The 16,323-nt window shown below is 34.7% G+C and overlaps 4 protein-coding genes across 8 annotated transcripts in view; 2 read left to right on the forward strand and 2 right to left on the reverse strand.

The window, feature by feature from the left end:
- The window catches only part of LOC100877232 (polycomb group protein Pc), a 305,270-nt gene extending 301,832 nt beyond the window's left edge, over positions 1-3,438 (forward strand). For all 3 annotated transcript variants that reach the window (XM_076530605.1, XM_076530604.1, XM_003708073.3), the window contains exon 6: positions 92-3,438. In XM_076530605.1, the coding sequence (XP_076386720.1) occupies positions 92-757 (666 nt within the window). In that variant the 3' untranslated portion in view covers positions 758-3,438. The remainder of the gene's footprint in view (positions 1-91) is intronic.
- A 375-nt stretch (positions 3,439-3,813) lies between these two features.
- l(2)05287 (WD repeat-containing protein l(2)05287) lies at positions 3,814-14,765 on the forward strand. 3 transcript variants are annotated; one of them, XM_003708062.3, is made up of 15 exons: positions 3,815-4,142; positions 4,331-4,532; positions 4,631-4,809; positions 4,890-5,009; positions 5,085-5,272; positions 5,343-5,501; positions 5,585-5,778; positions 5,865-6,049; positions 6,111-6,271; positions 6,348-6,534; positions 6,608-6,786; positions 6,856-7,028; positions 7,094-7,279; positions 14,307-14,425; positions 14,492-14,765. In XM_003708062.3, exons 1-15 carry the CDS (start codon positions 4,012-4,014, stop codon positions 14,691-14,693), a joined length of 2,565 nt encoding a protein of 854 aa, XP_003708110.1. In that variant the 5' UTR covers positions 3,815-4,011; the 3' UTR covers positions 14,694-14,765. The 3 variants fall into 3 exon arrangements, with proteins under 3 accessions (XP_076386704.1, XP_076386705.1, XP_003708110.1); XM_076530589.1 differs by lacking the exons at positions 14,307-14,425; positions 14,492-14,765 and adding an exon at positions 10,508-13,464 and having other exon boundaries at positions 3,814-4,142; XM_076530590.1 differs by lacking the exons at positions 14,307-14,425; positions 14,492-14,765 and adding an exon at positions 8,882-9,994 and having other exon boundaries at positions 3,814-4,142.
- On the reverse strand, positions 7,320-9,716 carry LOC143264259 (uncharacterized). Its single transcript, XM_076530632.1, has 2 exons — positions 9,618-9,716; positions 7,320-8,015 (listed from the first exon to the last, which is right to left on the reverse strand). The coding sequence occupies exons 1-2, from the start codon at positions 9,714-9,716 to the stop codon at positions 7,896-7,898; spliced, it is 219 nt and encodes a 72-aa protein (XP_076386747.1). The 3' UTR covers positions 7,320-7,895.
- Positions 14,766-14,871: 106 nt separating the features above from the next.
- On the reverse strand, positions 14,872-16,287 carry LOC100876107 (uncharacterized). The gene has a single exon (XM_003708063.3). It carries the CDS (start codon positions 16,285-16,287, stop codon positions 15,007-15,009), a length of 1,281 nt encoding a protein of 426 aa, XP_003708111.2. The 3' UTR covers positions 14,872-15,006.
- Between the last annotated feature and the right edge of the window lie 36 nt (positions 16,288-16,323).

The following is a 16,323-nucleotide window of genomic DNA, read 5'->3' on the forward strand; positions in this document are numbered from 1 at the left end:
AAGGTTAACACGCATGTGTTAAAGCATATACAATAATTAAGCAGAAAAGAAATGTTTACAGAATAATAAGACTATTCCAAATGCATTTCAGAGCCACAAACTTAACGGTAGGAGGCCATCATCGTCGAGCGTGAAATCCACACCGGAGGAACCGCTACCAGCAGTGCCGACAACGCCAGCTCCAGCTGTGCAAGAAAAAAAGCGAGCAGAAGCTGACGTGCCTCACGGACCTCCACCCTCGTTGCCTCGTGCACCGCCAGCACCTTTGTCTCCTCAGATAGACACACCCCTAGAACAGCCTACTAAGAAGAAGCAACATTTACCGGAACAAAAACAAGAGAAGTCAAACGGTGCTGTGACGATAGACACGAACGGTCACAAATCACCCAGTCCTACAGACTCTTACACCAATAACAATAGGTTACCGACCGTTGTGAATGGACACCATAGTCATAATAATAACAACAGTCATAACAATAACAACAATAATAATAACAACAACAACAACAATAATAATAATAACAATAATAATAATAATAATAACACGACGAACGTGAAGCAAACGGAGATCACCAAGTCAGACGTGTATGTCCCCCTCTCCAGCCCTGGTACGGATTACTGGCACGCAAGGAATCCAGTCGCCGATCAGGTGTTCATCACAGACGTCACGGTGAATCTTAAAACCGTTACCATCAGGGAGTGCAAGACTGAGAAAGGATTCTTCCGGGAAAGGGATCCTAAAAGCGATATCTATTAATGATCTTCTGATAGAGACGTTCTACTGTGAATTCTAATATTGAAAACAACAATTTTGTAAATATAAATTATTTTCACACGTTCAGTGTTAAGTCGAGGATAATATTGACGGTATCGAATCTATGAAATCATTTTTGAGAGAACTAGGGATGTACTCGAGATTGTGGATCCTGGTCGGATTCGAAAACATTCGGACAAGATCGGATAGCAATTCGGAAATATTAGACTTAAAATTTTCCAAATCCCAAGGGGTCATACAAAGAAAAATATCTTCGAGGTCGTGCCCGATTTAGTCCGAATTATTCCGAATTCGTCCCGATGCTCGACTAATCAACATGTCCGGTCACATGTACATCCATAGGAAGAACGTGTTTGATTGAATGTAGCGGATGGAACAATGTAATAATTATAAAAGTTTCCGGCAATCATACGTTCCGAATTCGAAGTTCTAAGAACTTTTTAAAAGAAACGAATGATTTGATTGTAATGAAACAAATTGAAAATGGTCAGTTTAGTTGTTGAACAGAAACACGTGTAAATCAGCGATCAATGATAGAAAGACTACCGCGTTGCACGAGAACGATACGTCACGAGTCACGATCACGCGTTGTGATATACACGTTTGTACATTTTAAAAACGCTTGATAGACGTACACGATTCTGTACTAAAGATCTGATACAACCTTTTTGAGAATAAGACATTTTTCTCGATAATTGCATTTCCGCTTCTATTTAGAATTGTGCAAAGGAGACACAGTGTGTAAATTAGTTAATTTGAAATTTTACTATGATAAAATAGTACAGATCTGGAAAGAAATATTTTTCTAATTCGTTTTTAGAGTATCGAAGCGGCTTCGTAGAAGCTATTTAAAAAGATTGAAAAAAAGGAAGTGAACAGTTTTCAAGTATAGAACGAAACTAAGATACTATCTTGACAACGTATTTCTCAGCATTAATGATATTATTATTGTATTTACCGGTAAATATTACTTTATTCGTTTACTTTTTTTTACGTAGAATAATATCATGTCACAAAAAGGTGTATCATTCGTTCCGTAGATTTTAGATTCGTTTAGAAAACACACGTTCATGTTCATTTATTTTCGGTTGTTGTAGTATCGCACAGGTCAATGCACAGTTTAAGAAAAAAAACAATTATGTATATTTGTTATAAACAACATTGTACGCAGGGTCGACGCGAGACGGGTTCAGAGCTTAAGACTATATTACAGTAAAATCTTGTTATATTGTCACAGAGGAAATTATTACAGCGAAGAATTGTTGAAATTGGCTGGATATTGAATGAAAACTTTCAAATTTTAAATTTCAGAAATGAAAAACAATTCTATATAGTTTTGAAACCCAGTTCCGCAAATGTTTATGCCGGCCCTGACTGTACACAATGATTTTGTAATGCGTTCTATATTATTGATTCTCGTTACATATCGATTTCGTGTTGTTTAATGATGTTAGCTGTTGCATTTTCTTTTTTACCGTCAAATGTGTTTTCGTTTTCATTCGAGTTTAAGGACTGACTTAAGCACATAATATTTTGCGCGCGATTCAATTCCAATGTCGTATTCGATAAACGTTTATGCATATCCCGATACAGCAGCATAACTTCATTTCTTAAGATGAATCGTATTAACCGAATAACATGTTCCTATTCCGAGCGATCATGTTTAGTAGAAACAATCGAGTACAAGTAAATTCTAATGTAAAGAAACATCGCTGACTCGAGCATCGTATCTTTTGTTTTTTAATAATTTTAAACGACTTCGCACCGTACAGTTTCGCGTGTGCACACCTTTCAAGAACCAGTAAATCCGTGATATAGTGAAATAATGTAAGCGTAAAACTTAAAGGAAGAAACGCATATACGTTGCTTATTTATTGTAACTAATATAAAAGTTTTTAGGTTTTTACATTCTTAGTATAGAGTATATTTCTTAGATAATGTACGCAATGCGTCCCCGTTCGAACGGTTCTTTTTGTTTTATTTTTCGATTCAATCATACGTTACACATTGAGAAATCGTTACTCGTTGTGAGAAAAGCGATACTTCCAAAAATTGTTCAATGTTTTTTGTATAGATTTTCGAAAAGAGCAGAGCGATAGATGATTTATCTTTTTTAACAAAAAAAAAAATGGGGCTATTTGTGTACAATTAGATCACGATTCCTTGCAAAGAAGAAGTTGCACAGGATTTCAATAAACGTTTAAATTGTTGTAATGTATCACTGTGTATATTGACAAGAAGATATTCTGTAAAAATTGTAAATAGTGGAAACTTACGTTATATATACATATATATATAACGAAACACGAGGTGAAAAATCGCGTAGCTTTAGACGTTTCAGTAATAAATTTGTGTAAATAGAACAGAAATGCGAAAATCCCCCTTTTAAGTTGTAAATGTAATTAAATTGCAACTGCAAGTCTAGAGGAAATCCTTTTAGCTTTAGAATTATTTGAGATAGACTGTGCGCGTACCTTCGACATTGTTTCTGTACTTATAGATATTCAGACTACTTATACGATAAACACACAGAGAGAAAGAAAGATAACCCAGCGCTTAAGCAGGCATATACGATATGTGAACCCCGGTAGTACCAAATTCAACGGTAATTTTAGTTCTGTCTGGTACAGATTCCTTATATTTCAATAAAATCTTTAATTGAACTTCTCCCTGTTTGTACTACTTATTTCCCATCCATTTTATATTAAATTTAAATAGCAAATTATGTCTATATGTAAAGTGGTCCTTTTAAAAATCAACGCTCAGTTCGCGGCATCTATGGTGAGATGTTGAACTACAACCAAGTTAAAGCTGTCGGTATCTTATCAACATAGCACAATCCAAATTTCAATATTTTTAAATTTATAAACTCTCATATTCCCAAATCTTCATTTTCCACAGACTTAGAAATTTTCAAATTCCTAAATATCTTGGTCGGTAATGTATCAATATCATTTTTGGTAAATAACCTTCGCGCTTGAAGTTGCAGCTAGTGTTAGTTATTTTATTCAACATACTTGCACAATTGATACATGAAGTTGGTTGGTCCGAGTGTTTAGATCCAAGAACGCACCATGTGGTCGGTGTTTAGTTTGGTTATTTTACGTTCTCCACGTGTAATTGTCAAAATATAATTAAAGTATAATTTTGTATTATATGGTATCGTTAATATATGGAGTATATGATACCGATTGTATATACCAGAAATATTAAGTTTTCTCGAATTAAGTGACAAAATGCAAATGAAGTTAAATAGAAGGCGCCGATCCTCAAAAATTGAAGTGATAGATGTTGATGATTTAGTTCTTGCAAGAAAAGGAGGAGGTAGTATAATAGATCAACGGCCAGTTTTTTCTCATGATGGAGAGTAAGTTTTCATTAAAGAGTTTATTAAGTTTTGCTGTTGTTCAAATGCTGTGAGACATATTACTATGATTTGTTAAATACTGACATTAATTACCATTAGTTCTGGTATAAAAATACATTTTGCTGAGATTGTTCATTGATATTCGTTAATATTTGCATAGTCTCATTATTTAATGTGTATTGTTACAGAACATTGTACATAGTATGGAAACATGTTATAAGAGCATATAGTACACAAACTGGGGATTTTGTAAGAGAATTAGAACCAGCAAGTCATAGAATAGCAGGATTAATTATCCACCCTGATAATCCTAATCAAATTATTACTTGTACAGAAAATGGAGAGCTTAATTTTTGGAGTTGCCAGAGTGGAATTATCACCAAAAAATTAGTATGAACATTGGACATATTTTCTAACATTAAAAGATTATATTATTGATTGCTTGAATCTTTTTAACAGTGCTATAATTATTGTTAATGTTTTCACAGAAATTGAAATTTCAAGAAGAACCGAAAATAAAAACTTTTCACATTGTAAATTATAAAACTCACAAAGGGAACGAGTTACGACAAGTACTTGTAACTTACCTAGCTAATAATAAAACAGAAATTTATATAGTTTTATTTGATTTAGAGAATGGAATTTGTACAAAGTCTACATGTATCTTGTAAGTCAAACTTTTTGTCATCAGGATAGAAAAATATGTTCATTGGCATATATGTATTTAATTGAATTTTATTATTACAGAACTAATTTTCCTGAATATTATGTTGATATAATAGGAAATCATGGAGATAATTTAATAGCTATTCTCCATGATGCAGATTTACATATATTAAATCCATCAAGGAATCTTACTGATAAATTGTATGTATCACAATTTAATAAAAAGAATTTTAAACTCAGTAGGAGGGCAAACTCTACTTCATTTTATAATTATAGGCATAAAACAGGTAAAACGGGTAGAATACCAACATGTATTGCTGGACATCCAGAAGAAGAATGTGTTGCCACAGGAGATTCAACTGGCCGTGTTGTAGTATGGAGGGGTTTGTTTCAAACCAGACCTTGTACAGCTGTGTATCATTGGCACACTTTACCAGTTACAGAGATAGCATTTAGTAAATCGGGTAACAAACATAATTCTTTTATTACTCATCTTAAATTAGGTAATAGTTATAATCATATAAAAATTTACAGGTACACATATGTATACTGGAGGTGGGGAATGTGTACTTGTAAAATGGGTATTAGCAAATTCACATCAAAAATCATTTCTACCTCGGTTACCTGCACCTATTAAACATCTAACTATTGCTCCAAATAATTTGTATGTTGCTGTATCTACTTTAGATAATGGTATGTGCATTATGTAATATGTTACTAATCTTGGAACATTTTCTGTGTCACATTAATAATAATATTATTTGTCAAAATTACAGGCATTGTAGTTGTAAATCCACAAAGAAAGTTAACATCTGTAATACAGAATTTTACATGGGGTGTAGCTTTATCTTCTAAAGACCTATTTCCTGCTGGTCTTATTGTTGATCCACGTACAAACTGCCTTGTGTTAAACAGTCGTACTGGACATGTTCAGTTTTATAACACCCATACAAAAAGTTTATTGTATAATGTAGGTAATCATATAAGTTATAGTAAATATAAAATGAATATTTTTATTCTTTAAGACTACTATATCAATATCAATGTTATTTTCAGATAAACATTACCGCACAAAACTTTTTAACCCAAGAACGTAGTGTAATAATCGTTAATACGGAAGTTACAAAAATAGCTCTAAATCACGATGGTTCGTGGTTAGCGACCGTAGAAGAACGAAACGATAAAACATCGTGTATAGAAGTAAGACTAAAGTTTTGGATGTTTGACACTAAACAGCAATTGTAAGTATAAAGCTCATCTTTCTTGCATACAGATGTGAATAATTTTATATTGCCTTGCTAGGTTCACATTGAACACGTCAATAGAACTTCCTCATGAAGGTGGTATAAATGCCTTGCATTTTCAACCAAATATATTTGGTGAAGATGCAGCGATGGCGGTTACAACTGGTAGAGACAAAAAATTCAAATTATGGCAGCTAGCTGAACCTTCCTCTGTTTATAGTATGTACAAAAGTTTTATTCATTCAAAAATGACAAAGGACTATAGTACTAAATTACAAGATTATATTTGTTCTAGAAAAAACAAAACATTGGCAATGTCATAGTATAGGAGATTATAGAAATTTGCCTGTAACGGATGCTGGATTTTCAGTAGATGGTTCATTAGTTGGTATTGGTTTTGATTCTAGCGTGACAATGTGGACACCCGATACCTGTACATTTAAATGTAGCCTTACACACAGTAAATATCAGTATCCTATAACGTAAGTCTTGCTCAGAGCGATAGCAACATTAATTATACAAACGACAGTAACATAATTGTCCATTTATGAACAGGCGAATTGAATTTGGAAAACAAGAAGCCTGTCATCTCGTGGTAACAGCTTCCACTCAGCATATTGCAGTTTGGAACATTTTGTCCCTTACGTTAATATGGAGTGTACCGCTAAAAGTAGCAACTTTAACGGCGGATCCGAAATCTACGTATATGGCCGTTTTTACAACTGACAATTCGCGTAAGCTTCTAAACCTTAAAAATTATATTGGATTCCATTTTTGTATATCTGTTAATTCATTAATTTCAGTATATGTATTTACACCGCAAAAGTCAATGCCTATTTATACGAGAAAAGATATTATTGAACCTGGTAACCGTATTTTGGGTGCTACCTTCGTACCCCACTTACAGAGGAAGCGAGATTTATCGTACGGGCTATGGCAACAAAGATCACAACTGTTCTTTATAGATTCTAATCAAGTACGTAATTCCATGCATAAATATAAAATAAATCAACGATACGAAATTAATAAATGTATTGATAGGAGTTGTTAACGCTGGAACCAGAGTCTGAAGTATCTATTTCTCTGGAAACTTTGTCCACAAACGCATCCGTACCAGCAACTGCGTTCAGCAGTCTAATAGCAGCCCAAGTTACAACAGACAAGGAAACGACTACTCCTTTAATACATGAACAGTTAAATGTATTAGGAAAAGGAATGGTGAACGAAGTAAGTGAACTCGGTTGCATTTTAAATTACTTGCTTATACTTCAATAGATCAGAGCATCACCAGGTAAGTGATCTTTATTTAAAGGTACTTTTGCGATACAAAAAATAACTTTATTTTATAACGCATTCTCATTTTATAACGAGAACAAACAACATTTATATACATCTCTTCGTACAATACAGTCATAAATAACTATGATACATCAAAGTACCAGTAGAACGAATAACTTAGTAACACACATATTAATTTTTATTAAGTTCTTTGTTAAAACGAAATTTAAATAGTTAATTACATAAAAGATTTTCACATTTGTTTTTACAAAAATCATAAATAAATATACAAGTAAAATGTTAGTCTTAGGAGTACAGTCTTAAGGTATACTATGAAGTATAAAAAATTAAATTAAGATCTACGTGAACATCGCTTTTTATAATTTTGTAGATTGTTCTCTACAGAAGAATCTTCGTAGCAGGTTACATCTTGAATTTGCTTTCTTCAGATCAATTTAAACACGTGAAGTAAAACGTTTAGAATAGCTGGTCGATGGAACTTGTAGTAAGGTGATTTATTGTTGATCGTAGTCATCCATCCAGGGCTGCGATGGTATTGTATTTGTCAGTGTTTCCTTCCTAAACGATAATTCCTACAGCGACGGACTAGATCGAATTTTCTATAACGTAGACAATGCCATTGCGGAATCTGTCTCATGTTCTCGATCGCCTGCAAGTTATATATCTTAAAAAAATAATTGACAATGTTTAATAAAACTTAAAAACCATTTGCAGTGTATATATAAAAATACATTAAATGAGAAATGAGAGGTGACTTCGGTGGACAATCTGCCCTTCGCTGACCTGGACAACACTTGTGTCCTTTTGGAATCAGACTAAGTTCCATGGAAACGTTTAATGAAAAACAGATAATCGTTGCAACATGTATACAAAATAATCGCACCGTGTTTAGTCTCATTTCGCTTATAAAACGGTCCCCTGAATCATGACCTTTCCTCCTGAGATTAATTGCAATTAAATTATCCGGAAACAACGTTCGCTGCTACAATTTTCTTCGCGATAACAGTTTAATAAGATATACCGTGAGCACGAAGCTCCGAACTGATGAACGAATGATCACGGATTTAATAATTATTATTATACAGTTTAATATTATTTTTAGTGCGGTAATTATATGTTCATTGACTCCACTCGCGATTTCATATAAACAAGATATTTGAGAGAAAATGTATGATCAAATATCAATGACCGAATTATGTCATATAAACGTTGTTTATCGATGAACACGTGTAGTACATTTTCTCCGCTATCTATTTGCCCCATTTTTACTAATGCAAACTCTCCCGCGACCTGACGATAACATTTTATGGTCGAGTACGCGACTACGTTTATGCTATCAGTAAAATGTATGGGACCTTGATAAGGTCTTGACATTTCTTTTTTTAACTCTGTACTTTTGATTGAAAACAAGTCTAAACAAACAAAGTATAAAGATATGTTGCTTCTTTTCCAGAAGTTCAACCTGATTTCTGACTACTCATACGCGGTGGAGTATAATTATCAGGCTGACTCACGTTTGCATCTTTCTAGACTCGCTTCCTTCTATCGTTCTTTCTGCTGTTACGTGCCTAATTCGCTACGAGGAGCCTGGAGTTTACGAGTCAAAGCCCTAATGTTACCCGTTGCCCACGCATTGCTTTCAACACGTGGATGAGTTTCATAGAAGATTCACTTTAAAAAGGAAATACGAGGGAACCTCATTTTCAACGTGGACTTTCAAGTAGAAGAATTGAACTTTTGCAACCCTGAGGGGACACGAAAATGATGAGGATGCCAAAACTCTATTCTAAGTTGCAAGCTATACTAGTCAAAGCATTTTGAAACTAATTCTTCAGATTAGTAATATGAGCCATACTAAATACAGTTTATTTAATATAACATGAGTAGGTAATAATTTAGTATGTTATAAGTAATTGATAATGTACAAACTTATTATTGCTTATTACTATTTATGAATGTTCATAAAAAGTTACACATCTGAATCATGCATATATGAGAATGGCTATCAAAGCGTTAAAGATTTAATGACAACAAAGTGGCTATATCTGCAGTTGTTTAAAAGTACATTATGTACCTTAAGTATCTAGCATTCTTATATTAAATTACATTGTAAAAGTACTCAAGAGTACCATGTAACTAATGTAATTATTGTGAAAAATGTATTCAACTTTGACTAAGTGATTCAGCTTTGACTAAGACCAAGTTACAAACGCTTAGAAGAGTATAGCTTGTCTAAACAGTGAAATAGAAGAAAGAAGGTACTTACTATCTCCGGGTTGCTGGCAGGATACGCATTCGTAGCAACTGCCAGAAAGAAGACAACCATCAAGATGTACGACACAAAACTCCACCCTGATAACTTCATGCCCAAAACTGTGATTCACAAGCCTTCTTCAAACACTTCAGAACCACCCTCCTCTATTTTGTTCAACGAGAGACTTCAACAATTCTGTCAATCACAAAATGTTCATTAATTACTTGAACCAAAGAAACATCTCCAAAAGCAAGTTTGAATGTACCTCTATTTTGAATGAAAAATTTGAACACGACGGACACTGTTCACCAGAAATCTTTCAAAGAATTATGATGAAGGACGACTTGTTGCTTGATGGAATCAAAAAATCGATGAAGAGTAAGGGGGCAGGAGTTTCTTGCGTGCTCCAACGTTCAACGTAGGACTGAGTTTGGGAAGTGGCCTCGCCATGATTTAATATAGGAGCTACTTCTCCGCACTCCCACCCTCTCACGGCGTTCCAGTTGTCCCTCCGACCTGGGACATTGTCTTCCGTGGAAGAACCTTCGGGGTCGTTCAAGGAATTTCATCGTCACGAAACTCGTCTATTAGATCAGGGCTGCTTTTATGCGTTTAAAAAAATGCGATCCACTCGCTTTTAATACCGTTCTAGGTTCAAGATTCTACTCTTCTAATTTAAAGTCCCAAAACCTTAAAGACATAAAGCGATTATAAAATTGTAAAATTGCAAGGACTCCAAAATTGGAAAGTTTCAAGTCCCTATCTTTACCTACGCACAATTATAAAAATTCACGTTTATCTCTATCATGATTGCCTCCGAATTTTTTGCATTGCTGAACTTGGAACGTACCATTATCTTGTTTATGGTATATAGAAACGTCTATATTTCTTCTTGTTTTCAGTCTGCTTCTTTCAGGACGATAACGGGGTTCGTGATTATTCCATGAGCTAAATCAGCTAGAAGCAGTTTCAGAAATAGAATGTTTCTGACCGTATGATTGCGGTATCTTGGTGGTCACGCTTCGATCATTCCCGAGAACAATACCGAGGAGAGATGTCCAAGAGGTCGTGAAATTTCGTTGTACATTCAGGGTTGATGCAAAATCAATAATGACAAAGTTTACCTTGTTATCGGTGGTGACAAGCAGACACTTTGTCTGAAGTGACGCGTACATTGTTAACGCGATAACATCGGCCTATCTGAAAGCTAAATCTTGCCCCATTTGGAGGCTGCCTTAGTCTGGAGGCTAAGCAAATTAAGGATCATCACGAGCCGGCGGTCCTTAAGGCCGCATGATTGCTAATCATAGCATTATAAAGAACATGAACGCAACATTTAATTAATTGCAAACGATCGTCCGTAATACTCTAATCTTTTGTCATTTATAAGAAACTGACATTGTTTTTCCTGCTAGTCTTTCAAATTTATTGGTAGAAAACTTAGGAAGGTATTAAGAGGATCATAAAATTGAAACTCATGATTTATTTAAGTTTGAGAAACATTTTATACTTTGAAGTTTATTTTGGTGTTATGTCTTCATGAAATTGTATCATGAAATTGAAACTCATGTGACATATTTAAGTTTGAAAAACATTTTGTATTTTGAAGTTTATTTTGGTATTATGTCTTCATGAAATTGAATCATGAAATTGAAACTCATGTGATATATGTAAGTTTGAGAAACATTTTGTATTTTGAAGTTTATTTTGGTATTATGTCTTCATGAAATTGTATCATGAAATTGAAACTCATGTGATATATGTAAGTTTGAGAAACATTTTGTACTTTGAAGTTTATTTTGGTGTTATGTCTTCATGAAATTGAAACTCATGTGACATATTTAAGTTTGAGAAACATTTTGTACTTTGAAGTTTATTTTAGTATTATGTCTTCATGAAATTGTATCATGAAATTGAAACTCATGTGATATATTTAAGTTTGAGAAACATTTTGTATTTTGAAATTTATTTTGGTATTATGTCTTCATGAAATTGAAACTCATGTGACATATTTAAGTTTGAGAAACATTTTGTACTTTGAAGTTTATTTTAGTATTATGTCTTCATAAAATTGAATCATGAAATTGAAACTCATGTGACATATTTAAGTTTGAGAAACATTTTGTACTATGAAGTTTATTTTGGTATTATGTCTTCATAAAATTGTATCATGAAATTGAAGCTCATGTGATGTATTTAAGTTTGAGAAACATTTTGTACTTTGAAGTTTATTTTGGTATTATGTCTTCACAAAGATGTACTAATTTCACAAAATAATGAAACTGAGGTTATTAGAAAATTATTAAGAGACCAAATACGCTATTGTGACGTAGTTCTCGAAATTCTCCGGCTTCAGGGAAAATTATGATCAAGGAAGATGCAAGGATTTTAATTTTGGAGACAGTGATGTCATAAAACTGTACGTAAGACGTCGCAGAAGATAATTAATTAGGTGTCTACGTGGTCAGTAGACGGATATCCGTCAACCGACTGCTTTCGCACAGGCTTTATAAATTGCGTCAATTCCATGGAAACGTTGCGACTTAATTGTTTACTGGGCAGCTTCCTTCTATATTCTTCTGGAAATCTGTCTCATAAGTTGTTATGTTTCATGCATTCAACTATTCAAGAACTAAGATATTTCATAATACCAGATAATAATTCAAAACATGATTAATCTTCTTCATTCAAGAGTTACTCATATTGTTTATTGTTTATGTTTAACGCTTCGTTCGCTGTTTCATTGAGTGTATCCCTGTACTGGCAGGTCATGCGGTGTTAATTAAATTTTCTATCAGCTAGATCAATGAGCAAACTCGAAGTCAGAGTGATTGAAGAATCAAAACTTCTGACAGTAGACGTTCAGTTAGAGTACATATCTGGGTGAAAGTTTGGAATTTGAGGATTTGGAAACTCCGGAAATTCGGGATTTGCGAAGCTTGAAGTTTGGAAAGTTGGAAGATGAATTTGAGAAAGTAGAGATTAGACACAGATGTTTGGTACTTTGAGAGGTTGAAACTTTGGAGATTCGGGGGGTTAAAAATTTGGAAATATGAAAATCTGGAAGTTTGAGAAATTGGGGATTAAAAATTTGGAACTTGAAGATTTAGAAATTTGAGAACTTGGGGGTTAAAAATTTGGAAATATGAAAATCTGGAAGTTTGAGAAATTGGGGGTTAAAAATTTGGAACTTGAAGATTTAGAAATTTGAGAACTTGGGGGTTAAAAATTTGGAAGTTTGAGAAATTGGGAGTTAAAAATTTGGAAATATGAAAATCTGGAAATTTGAGAACTTGGGGGTTGAAACTGAAGATTAGACACCTAAGTTTCATACTTCGAGAGGTTGAAACTTTGGAGATTCAGGGGGTTAAAAATTTACAAATACGAAGACCTGAAAATTAGAAAAGAGATTAAAATATTTAAAAACTTGAAGTTTTAAAAATTCCGATATTTAAAAATTTGTGAATCTGCAAATTCAAAGATTTGAATATCTGGAAATTCGAATTCATAGTGATTCGAGAATTTAGTAATTCGAAAATTGAGAAACTTGATTATATCGTCGCTTGAAAAACTAAGAAAAGAGTCGTCAAAAAGACAACTTCACCCGGTATCAACGTTACTGTCGAACCGCCCCGGGTCCTTTATTCGTTCTCGTTACGGTGTACAATGGAGAACGGTGGTTTTCAACGTTGCTTCAGAATTGTTTGCAAATGTTCCGGTAAAACCAGGTCAGGACGAACCTGTTGGGAAGCTAGGAACAAACTCTTATCTCCCACGGGAACTGTCCTGATTGTTACGTTACCTATTAATAATATCGTATTCTCTTCTCGTGTGTTGTAGGCGTTATTCTATCGCTGTATCGATCATGCTCCTTTTTATACTAAATTCTCTTACAATACATTTTTCTTAAATTTAGATAGAATCCAGTATTATCTGAGTTAGCAATTAATTTCTTTAGACAATAATACGATGTCTGTTGTAAAATAAATTATAACAAAATTGGTACCCTAAGACATACATAATAATTTGATGTTAATTTGCCGGAAAAGAACATGTTGATTTATTGAAGCTGCAAATTATTGAAGGTATACGGTTTTTCTTCAATTTTGAAAAGTTAGGTAATCGAAGAAATAATATTCAACACATAAAAAGTAAAATGAAGCACCATTTATGTGAATCATCCTGAATTTACATCTTTTATAAATCTTTTTTATTCTTGTTAAAATTAGTATGGCGTACCAGAGAATATTAGAATTAGTTTATATAAATTTTAATACGAGGTCATCATGATTCAGTAAAGAAAAGTGTTCAGATTTTTCCCAGTAATATTTCTTTTCCGTGATGCATCGTTTCTGGCAAATTTCTGGCGAAAACTGGTGTGTACCGCGAATACTCGTGTAGGCCGCGTAAGAGACGCGTCAACCTAGATCTGAAGTAGAAGATTGCAGGAATTGCAGAAATTTTCATTCGGGGGTGTGCCTGCGTCAGCGTTAACGTTAATTAACTAATCGGACGTCGCGAGCGTCAGTACGACCAAAGTAAATGCATTTCAAATTCTTCTCAGACTTTTCATCTTCTCGAACCGTTTATCTTTCCAGCTCGTTTTCTTCTTTCGCAAAACCTACGCAGAAACATATTTTACTTCTATATACAAATTATTTTAAACTTTCTGTGGACATAAATTAATGTTACTCGTTTCAGCTACTGAGTGTCTCGGCCCATACTCTGCCACCCATGAAGTTGCTTTGTTCTTCTTTCATTACGTCTCTGTTACTGTCACCTGCTACGAAAACTCAATCAACAGACGACAAGAACACCAGGTAAGATTGAAATTATTTTATAAATATATTTATGATCATACTTGGTTTTCTTTTCTGTTTTCGAAGGAATGAAGCGCAGAATGAAGCGGATACCACGGACGAGAGCGAAGAAGAATCCCCGCGGCCAGTGAAGCGTCAATCTTCGCCCGTAGTTGAAGACAAGGATACAGACGAAATGAAAGTACAACTCGTCGATTACAATTGGTCTTTCCTATCGACTATTCTTCCGGAGACGATATTGAACATTGATGAAGGAAAGCCCAGATAGATCATGATACTCTTTTTTACTGAAGATTCCTGTGAATGACATTGTTTCAAATAGATTTTACCCCGTTTAAAATTGTGGTTTTTGATTGCTTTTACTCGTACCAGAAATTTCATTTACTTATCAATCGATGAACAAAAAGATATTCTATTGAAATCATGATGTTATGGAATGAGAAACATTTATTTTATGTATTATTTATTACATGTTATTTTACAAATACAGTGTCTCCGTTTATATAGAAATGTGTAATACAAAGTGTCGTACAATCATTGAACTTATGATTTATCTGAGAAGAGTTAAAACTTGTTTAATGTTACGTAGGTTTGGGTAACTGATCCAAACGAAAACTGAGATCAACCAATTCGGTAACAGCGTCCGCCAGTCTCCTACAGTATACAGAATCGGTCTTCATAGTTCTCAGTATTATCTCGTCCCTATTTTCAAATTCAAACTGATGATAACTGTCAGCATCGTTCAGAAGATCTGCGCTTAAATGTTTATCCATAAGTACTGTCTGAAAGTACACGCAAGCCGTGATGAGTGCACCTAACCGTTGTTCCTCCATTCCTTGGATCAACTCTGACCAAGACGGGATGTCTACATTGCTCTGCCTTGAAAATTTCAGTGTCTCACACAAGACATTGTAATAATGTTTCAACATGTTCTCTTCCCAGGTTGTTCTAAAGTCACGTTCCGTGCAGAGGTACAAGAATTGCGCGACGTCGTGCGCCAGAGGAGAATACCTCAACAACTGGAAATCAATCAGCACACAGTGCGAAGGCTCTTCATCGTTGAACATGAGATTGTTTCCCCAAAGATCTCCGTGACTGACGACGTTCTTTTTCACAGACGACATCTCCATCGCGGGAAACACCTCCTCGCACGCCTTTGGTAGCAAACTCTCGTCAAGACCAAGATGTTTAGCTACGGCAACGATGGCTTTAACGCTGACGTCAAACCATGTTCTAGTCTTCCCAGTGTGGCTGAAGGCGTTCTCCACGAATGCAGCGGGATATAACTTCTTCAGGGATGTTCCAAGACGGGCTTCCGCTAACAGAGAGCAAGCGTGCAGCTTTGCGATGGCCGTTAAACCGGAAACAACCGACTCTTTGTCAAACAATTTATCTCTCAGAGTATAACCCTTTACTCCTAAGTCCTCGAATACCAGCAGATTGTCTTTAACAATGTAGCAAGTTGAACTCCAAGCTTTGTCTCTGTATCCGTAATAGAGTTCAGGAACTATGTCGCGGTAGAAGATCGTCTCTTTGAGGAAAACACATTTGTCTAGTACGTATTCCGCTTGTGACGGCACCTCGAAAGGCACCGTTTTAACAAAGAAATATAGCGTTTCTTTCCCATTTACGGTTTTAACGTCCACACACAATTGTTTGTACGATCCAAGGAATCCAAGCTTCCCATCGGAGTAGGGTTTGAAGGAGAATTTCTGTACCTCCCTTTTTTCGCCTATTGCCTTTTTAACCAAATCCTTGACTTCCTGGGTGGTCAGTGGATCAGAATTAATACTCGTATCATATTGTACTTTGTCGTGCAAGCGTTCTGGAGTAAGTCGAATTTTCAGCTCTGATCTTGACATGACTAAGGAAGTAAATACTGCAGTACACGATCCTCT

Source organism: Megachile rotundata, chromosome 4 (assembly GCF_050947335.1).
Source record: "Megachile rotundata isolate GNS110a chromosome 4, iyMegRotu1, whole genome shotgun sequence".
Taxonomy (NCBI): domain Eukaryota; kingdom Metazoa; phylum Arthropoda; class Insecta; order Hymenoptera; family Megachilidae; genus Megachile; species Megachile rotundata.